Source organism: Osmerus mordax, chromosome 14 (assembly GCF_038355195.1).
Source record: "Osmerus mordax isolate fOsmMor3 chromosome 14, fOsmMor3.pri, whole genome shotgun sequence".
In the NCBI taxonomy this organism is placed as follows: domain Eukaryota; kingdom Metazoa; phylum Chordata; class Actinopteri; order Osmeriformes; family Osmeridae; genus Osmerus; species Osmerus mordax.
The window spans coordinates 14,390,279-14,412,235 of NC_090063.1; the positions used below are offsets into that span (position 1 = coordinate 14,390,279).

At 45.0% G+C, this 21,957-nt stretch overlaps 3 protein-coding genes across 4 annotated transcripts; 2 read left to right on the forward strand and 1 right to left on the reverse strand.

Moving 5' to 3' along the window:
- The first annotated feature begins 5,476 nt into the window (after positions 1-5,476).
- Positions 5,477-11,041, forward strand: btr01 (bloodthirsty-related gene family, member 1). The gene is made up of 9 exons (XM_067250637.1): positions 5,477-5,601; positions 6,681-7,380; positions 7,557-7,652; positions 7,960-8,213; positions 8,449-8,570; positions 8,756-8,821; positions 8,968-8,994; positions 9,248-9,423; positions 10,052-11,041. The coding sequence occupies exons 2-9, from the start codon at positions 6,682-6,684 to the stop codon at positions 10,418-10,420; spliced, it is 1,809 nt and encodes a 602-aa protein (XP_067106738.1). The 5' UTR covers positions 5,477-5,601; position 6,681; the 3' UTR covers positions 10,421-11,041.
- Positions 11,042-11,195: 154 nt separating this feature from the next.
- On the forward strand, positions 11,196-17,180 carry LOC136956691 (adipose secreted signaling protein). Its single transcript, XM_067250636.1, has 6 exons — positions 11,196-11,359; positions 13,006-13,106; positions 13,777-13,913; positions 14,298-14,457; positions 15,410-15,535; positions 15,874-17,180. The coding sequence occupies exons 2-6, from the start codon at positions 13,088-13,090 to the stop codon at positions 15,969-15,971; spliced, it is 540 nt and encodes a 179-aa protein (XP_067106737.1). The 5' UTR covers positions 11,196-11,359; positions 13,006-13,087; the 3' UTR covers positions 15,972-17,180.
- A 1,413-nt stretch (positions 17,181-18,593) lies between these two features.
- LOC136956690 (GTPase IMAP family member 7-like) lies at positions 18,594-20,594 on the reverse strand. Of its 2 annotated transcripts, none has more exons than XM_067250634.1 (3): positions 20,342-20,594; positions 19,859-19,912; positions 18,594-19,702 (listed from the first exon to the last, which is right to left on the reverse strand). In XM_067250634.1, the coding sequence occupies exons 2-3, from the start codon at positions 19,903-19,905 to the stop codon at positions 18,880-18,882; spliced, it is 870 nt and encodes a 289-aa protein (XP_067106735.1). In that variant the 5' UTR covers positions 19,906-19,912; positions 20,342-20,594; the 3' UTR covers positions 18,594-18,879. The 2 variants fall into 2 exon arrangements, with proteins under 2 accessions (XP_067106735.1, XP_067106734.1); XM_067250633.1 differs by having other exon boundaries at positions 18,594-19,706.
- Between the last annotated feature and the right edge of the window lie 1,363 nt (positions 20,595-21,957).

Genomic DNA, 21,957 nt, shown 5'->3' on the forward strand with positions numbered 1-21,957 from the left:
TCCTTCTCCATCTCCAGGGGGCTGGGGAAGTGGTCTGTTTTAGAAAACTCTAAGAGAGATCTCCCAAAATATGTCAAAACTTACATAAATTCATCATCAGGGATTGATGAGGATTTGATAGAAAAGGTGGATAAAGTGTCTATTTATAGAGCATATTTTTCTTTACATGATTGGCCTTTCACTCAAGAATATTAATATTTATATGAGTAAAACTACTTGGATAATCAAAGTATACTTTTTTGCCTAAATAGGAGTAATTTGTTTTTGCGTGTTGAGGATGTATGGACTATTTGCATGCCATGTGATGTGTGGAGTCTGAACAGAGAGCCTAGACATGGTATGATGCAGCACAAGGATAGAGGGCTGGCATGGTAGAGGCATGAACAAGGAGTGGAGTGACAGAGGGGAAAGGGAGGAGTGACATAGACGTCAAGGCTGGTTGGAGGGGAACATGACATGTTAGAAGTTTCTGACGAGACACATAGAAGGACTGCTGAGGTAGATATGTGAGTATGTTGTGTAAATGTGTACAGAATTGTGTTTCAGTGTATGAACACAAAATATTGTGTCAGCTGTGTGAAGTGTTCATAACCGTTTTAAATCATGTGTTACAAGTGGCTCGTTATGGTGGGTTTAGAAATCTACCGTTGTGAAGAAGTGTGTCTATGTTCATGTCTCTCCCTCTCTGTACTCTCTATGTATATAACAGTGCAAGTGAGACCTCCCAAACTTCAAATTGAAAGATGAACGAGACCAATGACACTTTTGTTGCTACGGAAACAGTTTTAACCAAAGCCTCCACCTCCCTCAACCTCATCCTGGGTCTCCCCACCAATGGCTACGTCCTGTGGTTGATTGCGAGCAGAGTCGGGGGGATCAAGGCCTCAGAGATCCTTTCCTTCAGTTTGGCCGTGAACGAGATCATCTACTGCTTGTTTTCATTATTGTTGTTTCTGGAAGAACAGCTAAGAAAGATACACCTTCAAAAGATTGTCTTGGTTTCTACGATTTTACTAAACACAGGCCGGCCCATATTCCAGACCTGTATCTGTCTAGAACGCCACCTGGCGGTGGTCCACCCTGTGATCTTCCTCAGGTACAAACCCCTGAGGTACAGACTGGCCTGCAGTGCCCTGGTCTGGATGGTCCAAACTGTGCATGGTTTAGCCTTTTTCATGACTGAGCCTCAGATATTCTTTAACATTTACTTGACTCAATACATTTTCTTGGTGAGCTTAAACCTGTTCAGCTGTCTGTCAGTCCTCAGGGCTCTGAAACGTTCTGTGCCAGGGGAGGGAGAGAGGAAAAGGGGCAGTGATGTTAAGATGAGGGCCTTCAAGATAATCCTATTCATCCTGGTGACTATGATGTTAACCTACTTTCCATGGATAGCTGTAATCATTGCTTTTCATGGAAAATGGAAAGGTGTATTTTTCAGAGCCAGAAGTCTGTGTTTCTCTATCACCGTGGTGACAGGTTTCGTCCAGCCCCTCCTCTACCTCCACAAGACTGGAAGACTGCCCTGTATCAGAGGCATCTGAGGAACATCCTAGTCATGTTACATAACCTTTTTACAATCATTGTAAATTAGCTGTTGAGGTTGTTTTCCAGTTTAGTCGTGTGTTAATGGAGGTTACAGTGTACGTTGTGGTGTAGGTTACAGCTATAGGTGTATCAGAGGACACTTGGTCAGCTCTGGGAGTTTAAAAAAGTATATTGTAATTGTGTTCATTAATGAAGTTGATCTCAGGTAAACTGATAATAATAAATGCTTGTTAAATGCAGAATTGAATGTCTTGTGTGTCACATTGTATTCAGACAGACAGAGGGGGAAAGGAGTTGAACATAGTTCACTCAAAGTTTCTGTGTCACTTGAGCTTTGAATTTGAATCCGAACCAACCACCAGCCTTTGCAAAAGGAGCTCCTAAAATGTAAAGCTTTGCATCGTTTGTGATTCCCAAAGTTCACAGTGGAAACTAAAGCAACAGACTCCTGGGTTCAGTGGAAACTAATGACGTCATGGTGTCCAGGTGTAAAAGCGCAGGGTGCAGAGATTTGCATGCAGCCGTACACCTGTCCTTCTAAGGTGGGAGGACCTAGAGGTAGAGCTTCTAGAAGAATCACAGACCCATCCCTCTATGAGCTTGGCCTTTTGATGGTGTGTTTGTTCAAGGTGTAAGATTTCTAAATGTTTATTTTATAAGTGATGAGGGTCAGGGGAGCAGGGTGAGTTGGTGCACGATTCTTCATCGTGATTGCTTTCATTGTCAGTCACTCTAATGGTTGTTCCTGACACATACAAATTTGCATTTCAGATCACTTTCTAAATATTCTGTGTGTGTGTGTGTGTGTGTCTGTATGTGTGTGTGTGTGAGCAATAGATTGATTGAGGGCTGGGCTAGGATGGGTGTTGGCCATCAGATTATCCAGAGATCTGTCGCCATAACAGGTGTGTTTTGTACTCTCTCCATATGATTTTCATCTGCTTTCATCCTAATCTGGTTTTGAGATTTAATCTTGAACAGGCTCTTTACTGTCTCACAGCAGAGTAGACCTACAGAGAAGCTGGAGACCACAACACACCCTGACAGGAGATGAATAACCACACCAATGACACCACTTTGCTGTCTGGTGGCACCTTCGACAGAATTACATTTGAAGTCTCAGCCCACTCCATCAACCTCATCCTGAGTCTTCCCACCAATGGCTGATCACCTGGGGAGTGGGCGGGACCATTGTCTGAGAGTTATTCATCCTCAACTTGACGGTGATTGAAATTTTGTTTAGTTTGTCTGCCATTCGTATCTTTTTCGTTTTCCTCCGTCTTTACTTTGAGTCAGGTTTCACCACAGGCATACAGGCGTTTTCTTTTGGACTCTTTGTGCTGGTCAGGGTAGCGCTGGGGGAGGGGAGGGGTTAGGGATGTGTCGGAGTGGGTGTGTGAGCCAGGATGCTAATCCTGTGCTCAAATTACACGTATTTAAATTGTTATCTAGGAATACATTAATTTGAATGTTTATACAATCTAATATAATGCTAATGTTTGTGGACTCAACAGAGCTGGGAGTGTTCACCACAAATACAACCACATCTCCATAAACTGCTTTTAAAGTACTTTGGAATTTAGTTAGGATTATTTATCTTTTTTTTTTTCTCACCTGTAACCCTAATCCTAACCGGAATATCAACCCTACAAGTAATAAAATCCTCACAATTTAATTCTTTACTACAGGTAATCCATCACTCGCTGATGTTATTTCATCTATGTGATAGCTTGTTATTGTGTATGGCACTGTGTGTTGAAAAACTATGTTCAACTCAATAAAATAAGTTTGATTACTGTAAAGCAAATTCATTCAACACACTAATGTATTGATTGAACAATTTAGCCTGTACTTGCTTCACTCATTAAAGCTGTTTATTTTGCAACAGTACAAATGGCCATGGTAGAAAAAGTTTGCCATCAATCACCAGGAAGAATTCAAATGTGTTAGCTTACGCGGCTCATATTTGCTTCATTCAAGATCAAACAACTGTCAAAATTAGATGTTTTGACACCTCATCCTTGTCATGACGGTGGCCCAGCCGTTCATGTTTTCATTACACTAGTCTTGTTTCCTTTTTTCTGAGAGTCAAATCTCATGCTTCTATTTGCTTGCAGCTAAAAGGTCCATACGTGCCTGGCAATGAACTCCACAACAGAGGTTCCTTCCGACCCCCTCAGCCCCCTCACCTTACCCTCCCCTCCTTATCCCTCCCCTTCCAACCGTACTTCCCCTTCAAACTTCACCTCAAGGTGAAGGGGTCACCTATGTAAGTGTGTGAATGTAAACAAATGTTTTAGAAAAAACCTTTCTACAGGTTCAGAAAAATATATGTGGAGAAAAATGTAATTTAAAAAAGAAATATTTTTTTTTTTGAAAAAGATAGGTTTCTATAGGTTGAAAAAATTAAAGTAAAGTTTGCATCATGCATATGGAGTATGGTATTGACTCTACCATACTCTATTGTACCCTGCTTAAGTATGCTAGAGTATTCTGCTCTGCTATGAGCGAAGCTGGTTCATTTTCATTTTATTTTCATTTTTATTTATTTGACCAAGAGGGACAGTGTACATTCATTAACATTAAAATGTAAATGCACCCAATTATAGCCAAAAGGCTAGTTTCCAGAGTGAAAAACTCCACCAAAGAGGGAGTCAGGTGGCTGAGCGGTTAGGGAAGCGGGCTAGTAATCAGTAATCGGGCTAGTAATCAGAAGGTTGCCACTTCGATTCCCGGCCGTGCCAAATTACGTTGAGTCCTTGGGCAAGGCACTTCACCCTACTTGCCTCGGGGGGTATGTCCCTGTAATTACTGTAAGTCGCTCTGGATAAGAGTGTCTGCTAAATGACTAAATGTAAATGTAAATGTAAAGTCAAACCTATTTCCATGTCATGGTTATCAATAAATGCTCAATCTCATATGTGAGTGTCTTGACTGAACTGCTTTAATCTACTTTGTTTGAATCATTGATGAGGACTCCTCTCCTTTCACTGTGTGTGTGATTTTTTTTTCTTTTTCGAAAGGCTGAAAGAAAGAAAAAAATCTACAGGTTGAAAAAAACATTTTAGAAAAAAGGTTTTACAAGCTTAACCAAAGATTTAGAAAAATACGTTTCTACAGGTAAAAAAAGAAAAAGAAAATGTGTTGTCAGTACTTCAACTTTTACCAGAGTGTTTTTAAACTGTACTCTGTACTTCTACTTGAGTGAAGGATGTGTGTACTTTTGCCATCTCTGGTTAGAGGTGAATGCTGATGTTGATCCAAAGTAATCCTTGACAAGAACAGGACGTCACAAAAATTATCAGTTGAAGACAGAGGAGAGGGGGGGGGGGCATACCTTAGAGTATGTCTGTGGGGTGGCATTGAAAGGGCAACAAGAGAAACAGAGAGTTGAAGGATAGAAATAGAAGAATAAGAAGAGAGAAATTGGGAGAGAGTGAAGTTGAAGAGAGAGAGAGAGAGAGAGAGAGCGAGCGAGCGAGAGAGAGAGAGAGAGAGAGAGAGAGAGAGAGAGAGAGAGAGAGAGAGAGAGAGCGAGAGAGCGAGAGAGAGAGAGAGAAAGAGGGAGAGAGAGAGACATCATACATTGAGACAATAGTAGTCCAGAGAGAGAGAGAAAAGAGGGAATGAAATGTTTTGAAAGGACTACATTTAGACATTTACATTTAGTCATTTAGCAGACGCTCTTATCCAGAGCGACTTACAGTAAGTACAGGGACATTCCCCCGAGGCAAGTAAGGGTGAAGTGCCTTGCCCAAGGACACAACGTCAGTTGGCATGACCGGGAATCGAACTGGCAACCTTCGGATTACTAGCCCGACTCCCTCACCGCTCAGCCAACTGACTCCCCACTGACTACACCTGTTGGGCAGGTTGGATTGGCAGGGGGAGGAAAGGGGACAGGACGAACAAGGAAGTTACCTAACTTACCTAGCTACCTAACTACAGTCATGATGAGTTTCTGATCTCAGTCTGACCTACACAGACAAGAGAGACAGAAAGAGCAAGAATCCTGTAAAACATTCATTTGGGAGAAAAGAGCCTTCACTGAAACAGGTAGCTATCTCTGAATATCCTAAACATTAATCCAGTTTACTTTTACCTGCTATATGTTCGTACTGAAAACGTAATACTGTGTATGTATGTATGTATGTATGTATGTATGTATGTATGTATGTGTGTGTGTGTGTGTGTGAGTGTGTGTGTGTGTGTGTGTGTGAAAGGGTGGATCCCAGTAAGGCTGGTTAATGAGGTAGATTTACTTCTAAATCTACCGATAGTCTTGTAAAGCAAGAAGGACTATATTCACACGATAAGTAATATGAATCAATTCTCTGTCTCATATTAGTATGTAGTGTCTGTCTGTCTATCTGTCTGTCAGGATGAAGTTAAAGCAGTGCATTGTCTTCTTCCTTATCATCATCTATGATCAAAATGTTGAAGTTCTGTCTTAACATTCCTCACCCGTGGTCCACTGATGACAGCTGATAATCTGTCAGATTCTTTTGATGAATGATAAAGTGTCTCATCCTTTCTTGTGCATTGTCAATTTTTTAACTGGGATTGATTTAAAGCTGAATGAAACAAAGATACATGGAATTTTATTTTGTGAGCATCAAATGGGTGAAACAGGAATTGAAGATGGTTTGTGTTTCCTGTTGAGAGGAGGTTGTTTGCTGCTGTTTGTTACAGGCAAATGGATATAAAAAGAAAAATAATTCCTTCCAGTGTTGTAACACTGCTCTGTGTGTGTGTGTGTGTGTGTGTGTGTGTGTGTGTGTGTGTGTGTGTGTGTGTGTGTGTGTGTGTGTGTGTGTGTGTGTGTGTGTGTGTGTGTGTGTGTGTGTGTGTGTGTGTGAAAGAGGGAGAGAGAGACAGAGTATGTGACTCAGGCAAATTCCTTTCTGGGGTGCATAACTCACATACCTTGGTTTATCTGGACACTTGTTAGTTGGGCTTCCATGCATGCTCCCCAGGCAAGGCGTGTACGTGCGTACACGTGGGAACAGTTCCAGGTAGAGATCTTGAAGTACTGCTACCACTGTAAATTGCAGTAATACATTTCCTCTGCTCTCCTCTCCTCCTCTCCTCTATCCTCCCCTCCCTCCTCTTCCCCCTCCTCCCCACTCCTCCAGTATGTCTCTGTCCACCAGTCTCCTGTCGGAGGACCAGTTCACCTGCTCCATCTGCCTGGATGTGTTCACCAACCCGGTCTCCACACCGTGCGGACACAGCTTTTGCCAGGTGTGCATCTGCTCCTACTGGGACAGTAACGGCAACAAGGCCTGCCAGTGTCCCCTCTGCAAGGAGAGCTTCCGCAAGCGCCCCGAGCTGCACATCAACAGGACGCTGAAGGAGATCACCGAGCAGTTCCAGCGCATGGCAGAGGCGGGACTGGATGTAGGGGGAGGACTGGGAGGGGGAGGTGTGGAAGGGGGGCGGGGAGGGGGGGGGGTGCTAGGGTCCGACTCGCGCCCCCCCGTACCCCCGAGACCAGGAGAGATGCCGGTCAGCGTGATCGCTGAGATGAAGAATCGCTTCCAGCGTCCTGCGACGTCACGGACCCCCCCGCCAGTCTCCTACCCTCACCCGTCCACCCCGCAACACACACTCCCTCCCCCAACCTCCCCTGGCGTGGCCCTGCCGTCACAGAGGAGGTTCACCCTGAGTGGGCCGGCTGACTCAACCCCCGACGTCCCGCTGTGTCCCGCCCACCTGCGCGGGCTGGACTTGTTCTGCAGGACAGACCAGACGTGTGTGTGCGCCACTTGCGTGGAGACGGAGCACCAGAGCCACATGATCCTACCTGCCAAGAGAGAGTGGCAGATCAAGAAAGTAGGGAGATGAGTGAGAGAGAGAGAGAGAGAGAGAGAGAGAGAGAGAGAGAGAGAGAGAGAGAGAGAGAGAGAGAGAGAGAGAGAGAGGAAGGGGAGAGTGTGTGTGCGAGAACATTGTGCGTGCGTCTGTGTGTTCGTGTGGGCTTGTCTGAACTGTTCTGATTGTGTCCTCAGTCCCAGCTGGGCATCACGGAGGTGGAGCTGAGGGACTTGATCACTGAGAGAGAGAGGAAGGTGGAGGAGATCAAGACTTGCCTGCAGGACATACAGGTGACACACCTCTCTTTTTTTCATTTCTTTCAATCTCTTCATTCCTTTTGACCACATCTTACTTTTCGAGCCTTGTTTCAGAGTCTCTTCTTCCCATTTCCTGTTGACTCCTGTCCTCTTCTTTCTCCTCTATCTACTCCTCATCATCCTCACCTCCTTTTATCCATTTCTCTAGCATTTTACTCCTCTGAATTGTGTCTGAAACCCAACCCAACCCATCTCACTCCCTTCCCTTCCACCTCTCCTCTCTTCTCCCCTCTTCTCCTCTCTTCTCCTCTCTTCTCCCCTCCCCTCCCCCTCTCTCCAGGTGTGTGCGGAGCGGGAGACGCAGGGCACGGTGCATGTGTTCACCTCCCTGGTGGCCAGCGTGCAGCGGTGCCAGGCGGAGCTGCTGCAGTTGGTGGAGACGGCCAGGAGGGCGGCGCACCACCACGGCCAGGCACTCCTCAGGGAGCTGGAGCAGGACATCTCGGAGCTGAAGAAGAAGAGCAGCGCTCTCACACAGCTGGGACAGACGGACGACTGTGTGCTCTTCCTCAGGGTGGGCGCCCGGTCTCTAACGTTCACCTCTTCCTCCTTATTATGATGATGTCCAAGGATACATAATCGATGGCAGAGGAAAAGATTTGATCATCATTAAAAAGGGTTGACCAGATGTTTGATTAGTAGCCGGCTGGGAATCAGGGACCTATTGACCTTGAAAAGAGAATTGACAAGTCTCACTGAAAACTCATCCTTTCGCTCCTTAACCACCATGCTCCTCTTCCTCCTCTCAAATCTTCTCTTCCACCTGCAGACTGACCAGGGATTGGTCTGACGCCAATGTGACTTCTGAGCTCTCCTCGGGATTGGTGCTCCGAACTGTCAATCAAATGGTTGAGCGTTTCCAGGAAGAGCTGAGGAGACTGCCTGAGATCTGTGAGTGATCACCACTGATCACATACACCTTTTATCACACAGTCAGTCAATCAATGTGTACAACGAGGAATTTCCATACTTTATTAGATATCACATGTTGGACAACACCACTGTCATAGCATATAATGGAATCTAATGGACTCTAATCTAATAGTATAATGAGCTCTGAAACGGACTTTCTACAGGCGGCTCTGTAGCACCAGCAGGTTTACAGCCACCAACAGACCAAGCTGTCTCCAGACATAACCCAAGTAAGCTTTAAATTATCTCTCTCACTCTCTCACACACACAAACACAAGAGGGTTGATCAAAACTGAGGTGTTTTAACGTATCCTTGATTCCCCTCTCTCTCCATCTCCCTCCATCACCCTCTCTCTCCATCTCCCTCTCTCTGCAGAGGTGAGGAAGGTGCAGGAATATGCAGGTAGGTTCACTAGTAGAGTAGTCTGTCAACTCTCATATGTCACAGACTGATACAAATACAAGAAACTGCTCTTCCACTGATGCACTCTCTCTCCCTCCATACACCTCACCCCCTCTCTTTCCACATGCACCCTCCCCCCCTTCTCCCCCTCCTTCCACACGCCCCCCCCCCCTCGTCTCCCCTCTCTTGCACCCTCCCCCCCCCCCCATCTCCCACTCTCACCTCTCCCCCGGTCTCCCGCTCACTTCCATAGCTGACGTGACGTTGGACCTGGCCACGGCCCACCCCCGCCTCCTCATCTCTGAGGACAGGAAGCAGGTGCGCTGCAGTGACCAGTACCAGCCCGTGCAAGACGGGCCGCAGAGATTCAACCGTGTGGTCTGCGTTCTGGGGCAACCCGGCTTCTCCTCCGGACGCCACTACTGGGAGGCGAGCACACAGACGCAGCCACACACACACACAGCCACACACACAGCCACACACACACACAGCCACACACACACACAGCCACACACACACAGCCATACACACACACAGCCACACACACACACAGCCACACACACACACAGCCACACACACAGCCATACACACACACAGCCACACACACACACAGCCACACACACACAGCCATACACACACACAGCCATACACACACACACACACAAAGCCACACATACAACAAAACGATTTAGACTGTATGTAAACACACTCTCTCCTCTCTCCCTCCCTTATTCATTAACTCCTCCCTCATTCCCTCCCTCTCTCCCTCCCTTATTCATTCCCTCCTCCCTCATTCCCTCCATCCTTCCCTTATTCATTCCCTCCCTCCTTCCCTTATTCATTCCCTCCCTCCTTCCCTTTTTCATTTCCTCCTCCCTCATTCCCTCCCTCCTTCCCTTATCCATTCCCTCCCTCCTTCCCTTATTCATTCCCTCCCTCCTTCCCTTTTTCATTTCCTCCTCCCTCATTCCCTCCCTCCTTCCCTTATCCATTCCCTCCCTCCTTCCCTTATCCATTCCCTCCCTCCTTCCCTTATTCATTCCCTCCATCCATCCAGGTGGAGGTGGGAGGGAAGACGGACTGGGATGTGGGCGTGGCCAGCAGCTCCATCAACAGGAAGGGGAAGATCACGGTGAGCCCTGCCCACGGTTACTGGTTTCTGTCGCTGAGGGACCGGACGGACTACGCCTTCCGCACAGAGCCCTCCACGGCCCTGGGCCTCACCACCAGACCCGGCAAGTTAGGGGTGTTCGTGGACTACGAGAAGGGCCAGGTGTCCTTCTACGATGTGGAGGCCAAGCTGCTGATCTACACGTACACGGATCGCTTCTCAGACACCATCCACCCCTTCTTCTCCCCCTGCACCAACAAGTCCGGCTGCAACGAGGCACCGCTAGTCATCTGTCCCATCTCGCTGCCTGACTGAGGATTCTGCGATGGGGGGCGGAGGGTTTTACTCATAGTTAGAAGTGGATGAGGTCAATCTGGATGTTTCTGGTATATAGTTATATTACAGTACTCCGTCGGTAATACATTCACATTCCAATAGTCTGTAGACAGGTCTTGTACGAAGGAGTCTCATGCCAGTGCTTGAGCGCCTGACCTGGTACAGACAGGTAGAGGCTGACATCTAGTGGACATTTAGTGTTTTGCATTGGGTTTGGAAAGGGGGGTGGAGGAGAAGGAAGGAAGGAAGGAAGGTCAGAGTATTGACATGTACCCAGAGACGATGGGCTATATCTCATTCCATGCTTGTTGATCTCTGTTCACACTGATTGGCAAATATAGAAATGTTATGCCCTGTTTAGAACTGTTTCGAACCATGTTTATTTTTCTGTCATTTGTCTTTCTGAACAGGCACTTTTTTCCTTTGAAAATGTACCTTTTTCGTTTAAGATAGCAAAAGACTGATTTTTAAATTCTCAAACTCAAAACAGATTTCCTTTTTTTATTGTTTTTCTATACCTTTGACCTATCTGTGGTCTTTATGCATGAGTTGGTGTATTTCAATTATTTGAGACTCGAATAAAATGAACAAAATAGACGCCTCAATGGGAACTCAACATATATGAACGGAAGCATCAAACTAACCAGGCAGAGTCATGTAGACTGGTCAAACCCCTCATCTCGATGAGACTACCCCGCGCTCGTGTCAGAAACCATCGACCAATGATGATTGCGCCTCATCCACCAAAAAGGTACGCGGCGGTGAGTCGTGCTGTATCCGTATAGTTGGTAAACGGACTGCGGAGCGTGCAGTGCCCTGTCAAGGAACCGCATGTTCGAATGAAGTGATAACCTCAATGATAACATTCGGTTTGATATGAGTTGCGCACCGAATTGCCACTGAACAGATATCCTCGCGGTAAGTTGATCATCTTTTTGGTTGTATTTCTAATCATGTATGTTCATAGTTCGAAGCTCGCTTGGTTGTTTGGGAGATATCTGGTTGCACCAGACTGCTGCTTATGAAATGACGGGTGTGTCTGAATTGCTGCGGCACTGTCTTGGGTAGAACTGACGGGTTTAAAGGTGTTTTATGTAGTAAACGGCTGCATATTGACTCGGCCTGGTTGTCGCTCGTTGAGAGTTGTAACGACTACTCCATCCTGGCGCGGGATGGGCGACATCATCACAACCAGTCTCCTCCTCCACCACCATATTGTAACTAGGAGATGTCCCTTAACTCCTACGTCCGTAAATAATGTAAATCGTTCATTGAAATCTAAACGAGGATGGTGACTCGAACCTAATCAAACGGTAAAATAAACGCAGCGCGCGCCGCGCCCTTCTTTGGTGCGGTTTCGCTTTTCATGCAGAGGTTGCCGCATGCGCGTGTCATTCGATAAAGGCAGGTGGCTCCGGAGAAGACAACGACTTCGTCTATCGCTCTCCCTCTTTCTGCCGTTCATCACTGACAACCGAGAAAGGTCACAATGTGTTTTCTACAATATCTTCGTTTTTTTTCCTTATCGATTGGCGATGTAGGTTACATAACAATCAGAATGTCTCTTTCTAGTGATCATAGTAGTGATGTCCGTGAATTAGAATCTTGTCCATAGTGTCAAAACCATAAGAAAATTACAGTTTCTGTTAGTAGTTTGTCCTGGCTGCTAAGCTTTTGGCTGAGATAAGCTTCTTTAGTGAGTACGTCAGCCCTGCCATTGTAGCATTCCCAGAGTCCCAGCTGGACTATTAATGACATACACACACATACATACACACACAAGCTCTCTCTCTCTCTCTCTCTCGCTCTCTCTCTCGCTCTCTCTCTCCCACCAAAAAAACTGTGGGATTACCAGGAAAACTGTGGGATTACCAGGGAAAAGTTCATCATGGGTCATACAGTGAAGAGTCTGTCCCAATTCTCTGCCTTTGTCTCCAAAGTTAAATATAGTAGTAAATAAATATATACAGTGTGGACTCATCTACCACTCCAGAGAGTTCAGAGAGAAGGGAGGTGTTCTGGACCACAGGGAGTGCTGTCAGATGCTCTGAGTCAGATTCTACCCGTGTGGACAGTTTAAGGATCAACGTTCCCTCATCATACAGCTTTAACCCTTCCCTTCTAACACTGACCTGACCTAACAGCAGATCATACGAAAGGATAGTAGCGTCTCATAGGAGACTTGATAGAAACTGTTCACCAATGGCATGGTGATCACCTGGAAGACATTGATTATTCTGTCCTTTCTCTCCCTGCCTCTTTCTATGTCCCCCTCTCCCCCCTCCCCTCTCCTCCTGTCCTTCCTTCCTTCCTTCCTTCCTACTTCCTTCTGCCCTTCTATCCTTCCTTCCTTCCTTCCTAATTCCTTCTGCCCTTCTATCCTTCCTTCCTTCCTTCCTACTTCCTTCTGCCCTTCTATCCTTCCTTCCTTCCTACTTCCTTCTGCCCTTCTATCCTTCCTTCCTTCCTTATTTACTTCCTTCCTTCCCTCCTACTTCCTTCCCTCCCTCCTTCCCTCTCTCCTCCCTCCCTTTCCTCTTTGATGTCATCGACCCTTCCCACAGGAGGTCAGTGATGACATCAACAGGGAACCTGTCTTCTGAGTCTGTCTGAACCCTCGTCCCAGGTCTCACTCGCACCGTCAGCATGGCAACAGGGAGGAAGGGTGAGTCCCTCACTGCCCCCCGAATACCAAGAGGTTGTGTGTGTGTGTATGTGTTTGTGTGTCTGTGTGTGTGTTTAGCATGTGTGTGGGAGAGACAGAGTGTGATGTGTGGCGTGTGTACTGTAATATACAATAAGTGTGTGTGTGTGACGTGTGTGTCCATATTTTTGCATCTGACATGGTCTGGATTTAGATGATTTAATCTCTGCCATTGCCTCATATTATCTGCGTGGATTTCATTCCCTCTCAGCTATTTTAAACCTATAATTCCATGTGTGTTATTTAAGATGAAGACACAGACAACTGCAAACTGCATTCTATCTATCTGTCTGTCTGTCTGTCTGCACCACTATCTGCCTTTTTCCTTTCACTTCTTTTAATTATTTTCTGTCAGCTTCCATCTGTGTGTGTGTCTCTCTGTGTGTGTCTCTATGTGTGTGTGTCTCTCTGTGTGTGTCTCTATGTGTGTGTGTCTCTATGTGTGTGTCTCTATGTGTGTGTCTATCTCTGTGTGTGTCTCTATGTGTGTGTCTCTATGTGTGTGTCTCTATGTGTGTGTCTATCTCTGTGTGTGTCTCTATGTGTGTGTCTCTATGTGTGTGTCTATCTCTGTGTGTGTCTCTGTGTGTGTGTCCCGTCCCTGACCATGCTATGCTTTGTGTAATTCAAGGCTCCACCTCAAAGGGGGGAGGGGTGCGTTTCCCCGACGACGATGAACCTCCCGGCTCGCCCACGCGGCGAGACGACCTATCAAACGACGCCAGCATCATCGCTATCCCAGAGAAGGATGGCAGTTTCCTGGTCAAGGTGGGTGGGACCTGGTGGAGGCCTAGAGTACTTTTAACTTGTGTGGATGTATGTGTGTGTGTTTGTGTCAGGTAATGGTTTCCTTGTTCAATAGTCTATGACTCATCTTGTGGCCATCTGTGATGTGTGCGTGAGGATGTGTGAGTGCGTGTATGTGTGTGTTCTAATGTGGGTGTGTATGTGTGAGATTGTGTGTGTGTGACGGTGTGTTCGTGCGTATACGGATTTGTCTGTGTGTGTGTGTGTGTGTGTGTCTGTGTGTGTGTGTGTGAGTGTGTGTGTGGGTGTGTGTGTGTGTGTGTGTGTGTGTGTGTGTGTGTGTGTGTGTGTGTGTGTGTGTGTGTGAATATCCGCATAACTCATCCTGTCTCTCTGTCCCACCAGGCTGGCTTCCTGAAGACCCAGCACCGCTACGAGATCGTCTTCACCATGCTGGAGGTGCCCTCCCTGGGGAAGGACGTCTGCTCCCTCCTCCCCTCCTCCTCCTCCTCCCCCACTGCCAAGGCCGACCTCAGAGTCACCCGCCTCTCCCCCACACCCGAGGGTACGAAGAGGGGTTGGGAAAACAAGAGGATGCCTCAGCATCACACACTGGGAAAATGATCTTTGGGGAAATTATCTTTGATTACTTCAATGCACATTCAATCATGTTGCATTAAAGTAAGAACGAAACATTATTCCAAGGCGCCGGCATCTTCAAAACTGTCAGGGTTGCCTCTGTTTTAATCAAATGTTTATTGATGAGCCTGCTGTTTTGGAAATGAATCTGGAACTGGCTGCAGGGGTTTGATTGTTCGCTAATAATAGTCAGGACATGTAAAACTGTAAATGTCTGGGTCTATATGTGGCACGGGCAGGCCTGTTTGTCCCCAGTATGAAGGTCAGGCAGGGAGGAGCACAGATGCCCCGCTACCACACAGACACCAGCCTGGAGACAACAGAGCCTAGCAGATCAATACAACCGCTCCCATTACAGACCAATAGACAAACACACACACACACTCTTACACACACACACACACACACACTCACGGACATACACACACACTTTTTTATCCCCACACATACATTTACGGATTACTAGCCCGATTCCCTCACCGCTCAGCCACCTGACTCCCCGTACACATACACACACAGTATGTAGTGAGTGGAGGAGTTCCGCAGCCCTCTACGTGAGGTCTGAATCTGAGCTTCCCTCTCAGCTCTCAGACAGGGCTCTGGTCAGACCTGTCGTCTAACAGCTTCTAATACTGTCACCCTCCTGATCTGTGCTGCTCCCCCTCAGTCTACTCTGCACAGGCTGACAGCATCTGGGGGAGCAGGGGTGCTTGGGATGAATGTCTGATTCTCTCTCTCCCTCTCTCTCCCTCTCTCTCCCTCTCTCTCTTTCCCTCTCTCTCTCTCTCTCTCTTTCGCTCACTATCTCTCTCTCTTTCCTTTTCTTTCTCCCTCCTCCACCCACTCTCCCCCCCCCCCCCCCGCCCCTCTCTGTACAGGAGGTGTGAGGGTGACATGTGAGTACACCACCCACCAGGAGGGGGTGCTGCAGGAGGAGCTGACTCTGGGCAGCAGGGGCCGCAGGGACCGAGGCCTGCGGGTCAGACTGCAGGCACGCGTCATGGGTGAGGGTACACACACTCTGAAGCATACACTCGGTATATAAATGTACGTACAATGTGATCTCAGCAAAAGCTTACTCTCTACAACTACTTGTCTCTTTTCTTCCACCTCTCCTCATTTGTCTCTTCCTGCTACTTTGTGCTCTTTGTCTCTATGTCACATCCTCCTCTGGCTTTTTGTATCTTCCTCCCTTTCCTGTTTCTTCTCCTTCTCTCTCCCTCTTGTCCTTCTCTCTCTCCCTCTTTCATGTACATGTATACCAAATTTCCCCTAGTGGGATGATAACATTTGACTTCGCTTCACTCGACTTCCCTTCCCCCCCTCTCTTTTTCTCCTGTAGATCGTCATCACGGGACGCCCATGTTGCTAGAAGGAGTTCGGTGTTTAGGGACGGAGAAAGACAATGACTCAAAGCACAGCGACCGGAAAAGGATATGACCCTCTGCTTAGAGAAACCAGCCATGATAGAGCTAAACCAGCACTGAACTACTCTCTCTCTCTTACACACACGCACAGAGACGCACACACATTCTCTCTCTCTCTCTCTCTCTCTCTCTCTCTCTCTCTCTCTCTCTCTCTCTCTCTCTCTCTCTCTCTCTCTCTCTCTCTTACACACACGCACAGAGACGCACACACATTCTCTCTCTCCTCCTCTCTCTCTCTCTCAAATACACACACACATACATGCTCTTTCTCATACTCTCACACACGTACATGTTCTCTTTCTCTCTCTTACACACGCACACTCACACAGGCTAGAGGTATATGAATAACATCTTGACACACACACACACACACACACATACACACTTTACAGGTGTTCTGTATGAAGCACCTTTAAACCCAGGGGGCCTTGACCTCCTCTTAAAGTCACACACACCACACAGCAGAACATACATCACTGCAGCACTCAGTCATACATCAATGCAATACTCAGTCATACATCACTGCAACACTCAGTCATACAACACTGCAACACTCAGTCATACAACACTGCAACACTCAGTCATACAACACTGCAACACTCAGTCATACATCACTGCAACACTCAGTCATACATCACTGCAACACTCAGTCATACATCACTGCAACACTAAGTCATACAACACTGCAACACTCAGTCATACAACACTGCAACACTCAGTCATACAACACTGCAACACTCAGTCATACAACACTGCAACACTCAGTCATACATCACTGCAACACTCAGTCATACATCACTGCAACACTCAGTCATACATCACTGCAACACTAAGTCATACAACACTGCAACACTCAGTCATACATCACTGCAACACTCAGTCATACAACACTGCAACACTCAGTCATACATCACTGCAACACTCAGTCATACATCACTGCAACACTCAGTCATACATCACTGCAACACTAAGTCATACAACACTGCAACACTCAGTCATACATCACTGCAACACTCAGTCATACAACACTGCAATACTCAGTCATACATCACTGCAATACTCAGTCATACATCACTGCAACACTAAGTCATACAACACTGCAATACTCAGTCATATACAACACTGCAACACTCAGTCATACATCACTGCAACACTCAGTCATACATCACTGCAACACTAAGTCATACAACACTGCAACACTCAGTCATACATCACTGCAACACTCAGTCATACAACACTGCAATACTCAGTCATACAACACTGCAACACTCAGTCATACATCACTGCAACACTCAGTCATACAACACTGCAATACTCAGTCATACATCACTGCAATACTCAGTCATACATCACTGCAACACTAAGTCATACAACACTGCAATACTCAGTCATATACAACACTGCAACACTCAGTCATACATCACTGCAACACTCAGTCATACATCACTGCAACACTAAGTCATACAACACTGCAACACTCAGTCATACATCACTGCAACACTCAGTCATACAACACTGCAATACTCAGTCATACATCACTGCAATACTCAGTCATACATCACTGCAACACTAAGTCATACAACACTGCAATACTCAGTCATATACAACACTGCAACACTCAGTCATACATCACTGCAACACTCAGTCATACATCACTGCAACACTAAGTCATACAACACTGCAAAACTCTGCCATATAATAGGCCCTACTGTACACAATACTATTACTAGACTCTACCAAGTTCTAATGAACCCGTTCATTTACTGTACGTGTGTTCTCAGAACTGGCCCTGATTACTCTCCACTGCTCACCTCCCCTTCAGTCCACAACACAAGCCAAGTAGCTGCCTTAAATGAACAATCACTATGTATCTCAAATCACACTGTGTCATATCTGTATATGGATATGGTATATTATATAAATATATATAAGCAATTACACTCGATGAATGAAATGTCAACCTAGGTGTTGTTTAAATGTGTTGTGTTATCTGTGTGAAATATTAACATCAGCCTCTTTCTGCCTGTTTGTGTTTGGTGTTTAACTTCTGTATTACGTAATGTCTGTAGACATACAGTGTGTGTATTCTGTTTGTGACTTACGTGTATAGTTGTATTTCTTGTACTTCTCTGAAACTGCACTATCAACAAGGAGGAATTCAATGTGAATGGTTAAAATATACAGACTGTCGATCGCAATAAAGAAAACGAACCCTTTTTTTCTTCTACCTTTGACTGAATGGGAAATATGGGATAGGATGTGATGTTTTTTTAAGAAATATCAAGTTTGACATTTCAGAAGACGATGGCTTTATGAGACAATGTCTGTACATCTGAGTAACCAGATTTCATGCTGTAGGTAAATGAAACAGAGGAGTTATCTGTGTGTCAGTGGATTAAGATGTTATGATTAAGTGGAAGTTCCTGCCACAGCAGAAAGGTATGTTTGTCTTGTGAATGAATGCTCCAGTTTCAAGTCCAAAGTATATGTAAAATATGGTATAATTTGTCACTCTGGTAATTTGCAGCGATATCAATTCCACTTCTCAACAGGTCACACGATTGACAATTTTCCCAGGCATTAATAGAGGAAATTGTTAGAAAATAGGTCAAAAACAACAACAAAAAAACAAAGGATAACGTGTTTATTAAGAGGACAGAGACGAGAGTTTACAAGCACAACCTAATGGTTTGTTCATTTGGTGTATGTGGATTACTGATCATATTTAAATACATGTGATAGTGGTAATGCAATACAATAGGTAAAGTTATGACGATAACATAACCCCAAGTGAGCTGGCAGGTAATGTACAATGAGAAAGATAAAATGTCTGCAAAGATATAAAAATGTCTGACAAGCAGGGGGAGATTGGAAGTCAGTCGTTACAGTAATTTTACCATGGCAAAATGTTCTTTAGAATTTCATTGAGTGGAGCAGTTTGGCCACAAAACATTTGCAAATTGATCCACCATCCCAGGGTTCTTGTCAATGTCTTTTTCTGCTTCTTCTCTGAGAACTTGCCTCCTCAGATCATCTATCGTTTTGTCTTTTATCTTCATTTCCCCCATCATGCGCTCTAACTCTGACTCCAGTTTTTCGTTCTCTCTCGGCTCTTTTTCGTACCGCTGTCTGAGTTCCTCCTCTCTCCTCTGGATGGCGCTCTCCACCTGTTGGTACATGGCGTTGGTGTAGAACTGTCCTCGATTCTCCTCCACCATGGCTGTGACCTTCTCCAGCAGCTGCTGCACCTGTTCTCGGTCGTCCATTTTCTCGTTGTTGAATACGTGGTACCTTTTCCCACAGTCCTTCATGAGTTTCTTTAGATTTGCACCCCCTTCTTCAATAAAGTCCTCAATCTTTTTCCCTTTCAGTTTGTCCCCATAGGTAAACAGGACCATTGTGTGTTTCAATGCTGCCTCTCCGAAGATCTCCTGGACTCTGGCCACCGCCATCTGCTCCTCCTCTGTGAAGCGTCCGAGGGCGACCACCAGCAGGAAGACGTGGGGTCCGGGAGAGGAAAGGGCGATGCACTCCACCAGCTGAGTCCTGACAGAGGACTCTGAGAGGTCAGAGTCAAACAGGCCTGGTGTGTCTATGACAGACACCATGGTCACTGTTCCACTGGCCCTTTCACACTGTCTTGTCACTGACTGGGCAGCAAAGTCTACCTGGAACTGCTCTCTTCCCAGGATAGTGTTTCCTGATGCACTCTTTCCTGCTCCTGTCTTCCCCACCAGGACCATCCTGACTGGTGAGAAAACGAAGTATTAGCTTGTGATATTATGTGATGCACTGGAAATATATTCTTGTAAATATGCTTTACAATGCTCTATTGTAATTCAACAATATTTTTCAAAAATGTGTGGAAGGAATAGGATCAAATTGCTTGATCAGATTTACAGAATATAGGTAAATCCTTGCTGGACCTCCTCTTCTTCTGTCCACATGGGGGTGCTACAATAAAACAATATCAAAATGAGGCAATATCACCCTCAAATACCTAGGACTCCTACAATCCTACAAATTCAAGAAAGCTTCAACATCAAATACTAAGCCATTAATCTATATTGACATGGTAATTGCAACATTTCAGATATACTAAACATTTTAACTTCCAATCCATTGCAATTCATTCACTAGTACACTAGTTCTCATTTCAATACGTACTGCATGGTCATTTATTTAGCTATTTAATTGTCATCTCTCTGTATCTAAGAAATAAACAACAAAAGATGCATTTGATAGTAACATAAAAGGTAGGCTATGTGTCGTAATAGACCTAGTGATGGGACTTGATAGTGAACACGATGAATCATGCATCATAGTATATTAAATACATATATAATTTTTAATTTATAACTAATATTCTTAAAGAACACTTACAGTTATGTTTTCCCTGTGGTGAAGTTTCCATGACTAACAAAGACGATCCAAATCATGTAGTCTATACTCAGCGGAGTTCAACGGAGGATCCTCCTAGAATGAGGACAACAGCCTCATTATAACCAACAAAGATGAACAATGAACTCCTACCTACGAAAACGTTAAACGTCTCAAATCTATGACCTGGACTAATGTTAAAGTTTATAATGTTTTCCTCCCCCTTTGCTTAGGCCTATAGCTATCAGAGCTGTTGTTGAGTATGGAGTGTTGCGTTACTGACACAAGCACACAGACCACAGATGAAACTGAAAGTAAATTCTGTACAGAGTTCTCTGAAGTCACATGATTGAAAGGAAATTGTGTAGACGTGTCATTTCCCTTTTGTGTCTTCTCCCTCCATCTAACATTGAGTAAAACAAGAATCAATAAATATATGGTGGCCCTGAAGTGCAAAACACACTCACTAATAATAGTACATCCCCCAAATGAACACTCTCCCTATAATTTGATCAATCTTTCCCCAATTTATGAACACTTCCCCCGAAGTAAACTCCACCCAAATAGGATGACATGCTCTCCTAATGCTTCCCCCCCCCCCCCCCCCAAATGTGAAACAACATGGAAAGGGTAGGTACAACACTTTCGTCAAACAGAAGATACAGGTTATTATATAAGTTGAACTGCTTAAAGAAGTTGAGCTCCTAGCACAAAGCAGATATGGAGCAAAATTCATGATGTCCAACGATCTGATGCACGCGGTAAGATCTCTTTATGCTTCTGTTTAAAGAGAGCTTTTGGCAATTCTGGACCCAGAAAATAAATTGCCATTTTAAGTAATATACGTTTTAAATGTTTTGCCTTAAAAATATATTTCACGTTACAAGTTGACTAAATAGCCGGGCTGAATTCGACAGTGCAATACATGTTAGTCGTGTAGCAGAGTGAAACTGAGAACCTACATTTTTTATTAATTACTATTTTGTATGTTTTAGTGATATGTTTGAGTGAGAAAATAGTTAATTAACCTGGACACATCATTCTGAATACTTGCACATTGTCAGTAACAAGGTGGGAGAACCATAGTAAATGTTGTTACCTCATTTACCATACCACTCCGTCAATATTGTCTCATAGCCTACAACCAGCCTTTCAATCAACCTAACAAAACAGACGACCATCTCATTCAACATTAATGTGTTGTTTCTCTGATGCAGCTGCTACAGTAGTCAGAGATCTTATCAAATGTGACAGTAGATAGATACAACAATCGTTTTAGCTTATCCTGTCCAAGTATCTTGCAATCACTAGTATTGATATAAAATACCGGAGGTAGCCAAATTTAACATCCTTCAAGGCCTGTCATTGTCAGTCGAAACAGCAAGCTTGGGAGCATTAACTAATGGGAATTGTGTGTATAATCAGGATAATTTTAATGTAATAACTAAGCGTCATGGTACAGAGGGATTTACTTGGCTCTCAGGTAAGAATTATAATGTGTCCTACAGCCTTTATGTACAATGAGGACTTTGATCAAATACTGTTGTACGGTTGATAACCAAAGTTATCAGTTTTGCATTTAAAATTTAAAAGCGGTGGTATTCAATAAAGTGCTTTAA

Coding starts and splice junctions, on each gene's coding strand:
- btr01 (XM_067250637.1), top strand. CDS start 6,682: ATGTCTCTGTCCACCAGTCTCCTGTCGGAGGACCAGTTCACCTGCTCC. Junction 8,822..8,967: donor TGTCTCCAGACATAACCCAA/GTAAGCTTTAAA, acceptor CTCTCTCTGCAG/AGGTGAGGAAGGTGCAGGAA. Junction 9,424..10,051: donor CCGGACGCCACTACTGGGAG/GCGAGCACACAG, acceptor CCATCCATCCAG/GTGGAGGTGGGAGGGAAGAC.
- LOC136956691 (XM_067250636.1), top strand. Junction 13,914..14,297: donor ATGGCAGTTTCCTGGTCAAG/GTGGGTGGGACC, acceptor CTGTCCCACCAG/GCTGGCTTCCTGAAGACCCA. Junction 14,458..15,409: donor CCTCTCCCCCACACCCGAGG/GTACGAAGAGGG, acceptor CTCTCTGTACAG/GAGGTGTGAGGGTGACATGT.
- LOC136956690 (XM_067250633.1), bottom strand. CDS start 20,372: ATGGAAACTTCACCACAGGGAAAACATAACT. Junction 19,913..20,341: donor ACCACAGGGAAAACATAACT/GTAAGTGTTCTT, acceptor GTTTTATTGTAG/CACCCCCATGTGGACAGAAG. Junction 19,707..19,858: donor CAAGGATTTACCTATATTCT/GTAAATCTGATC, acceptor TTTTCTCACCAG/TCAGGATGGTCCTGGTGGGG.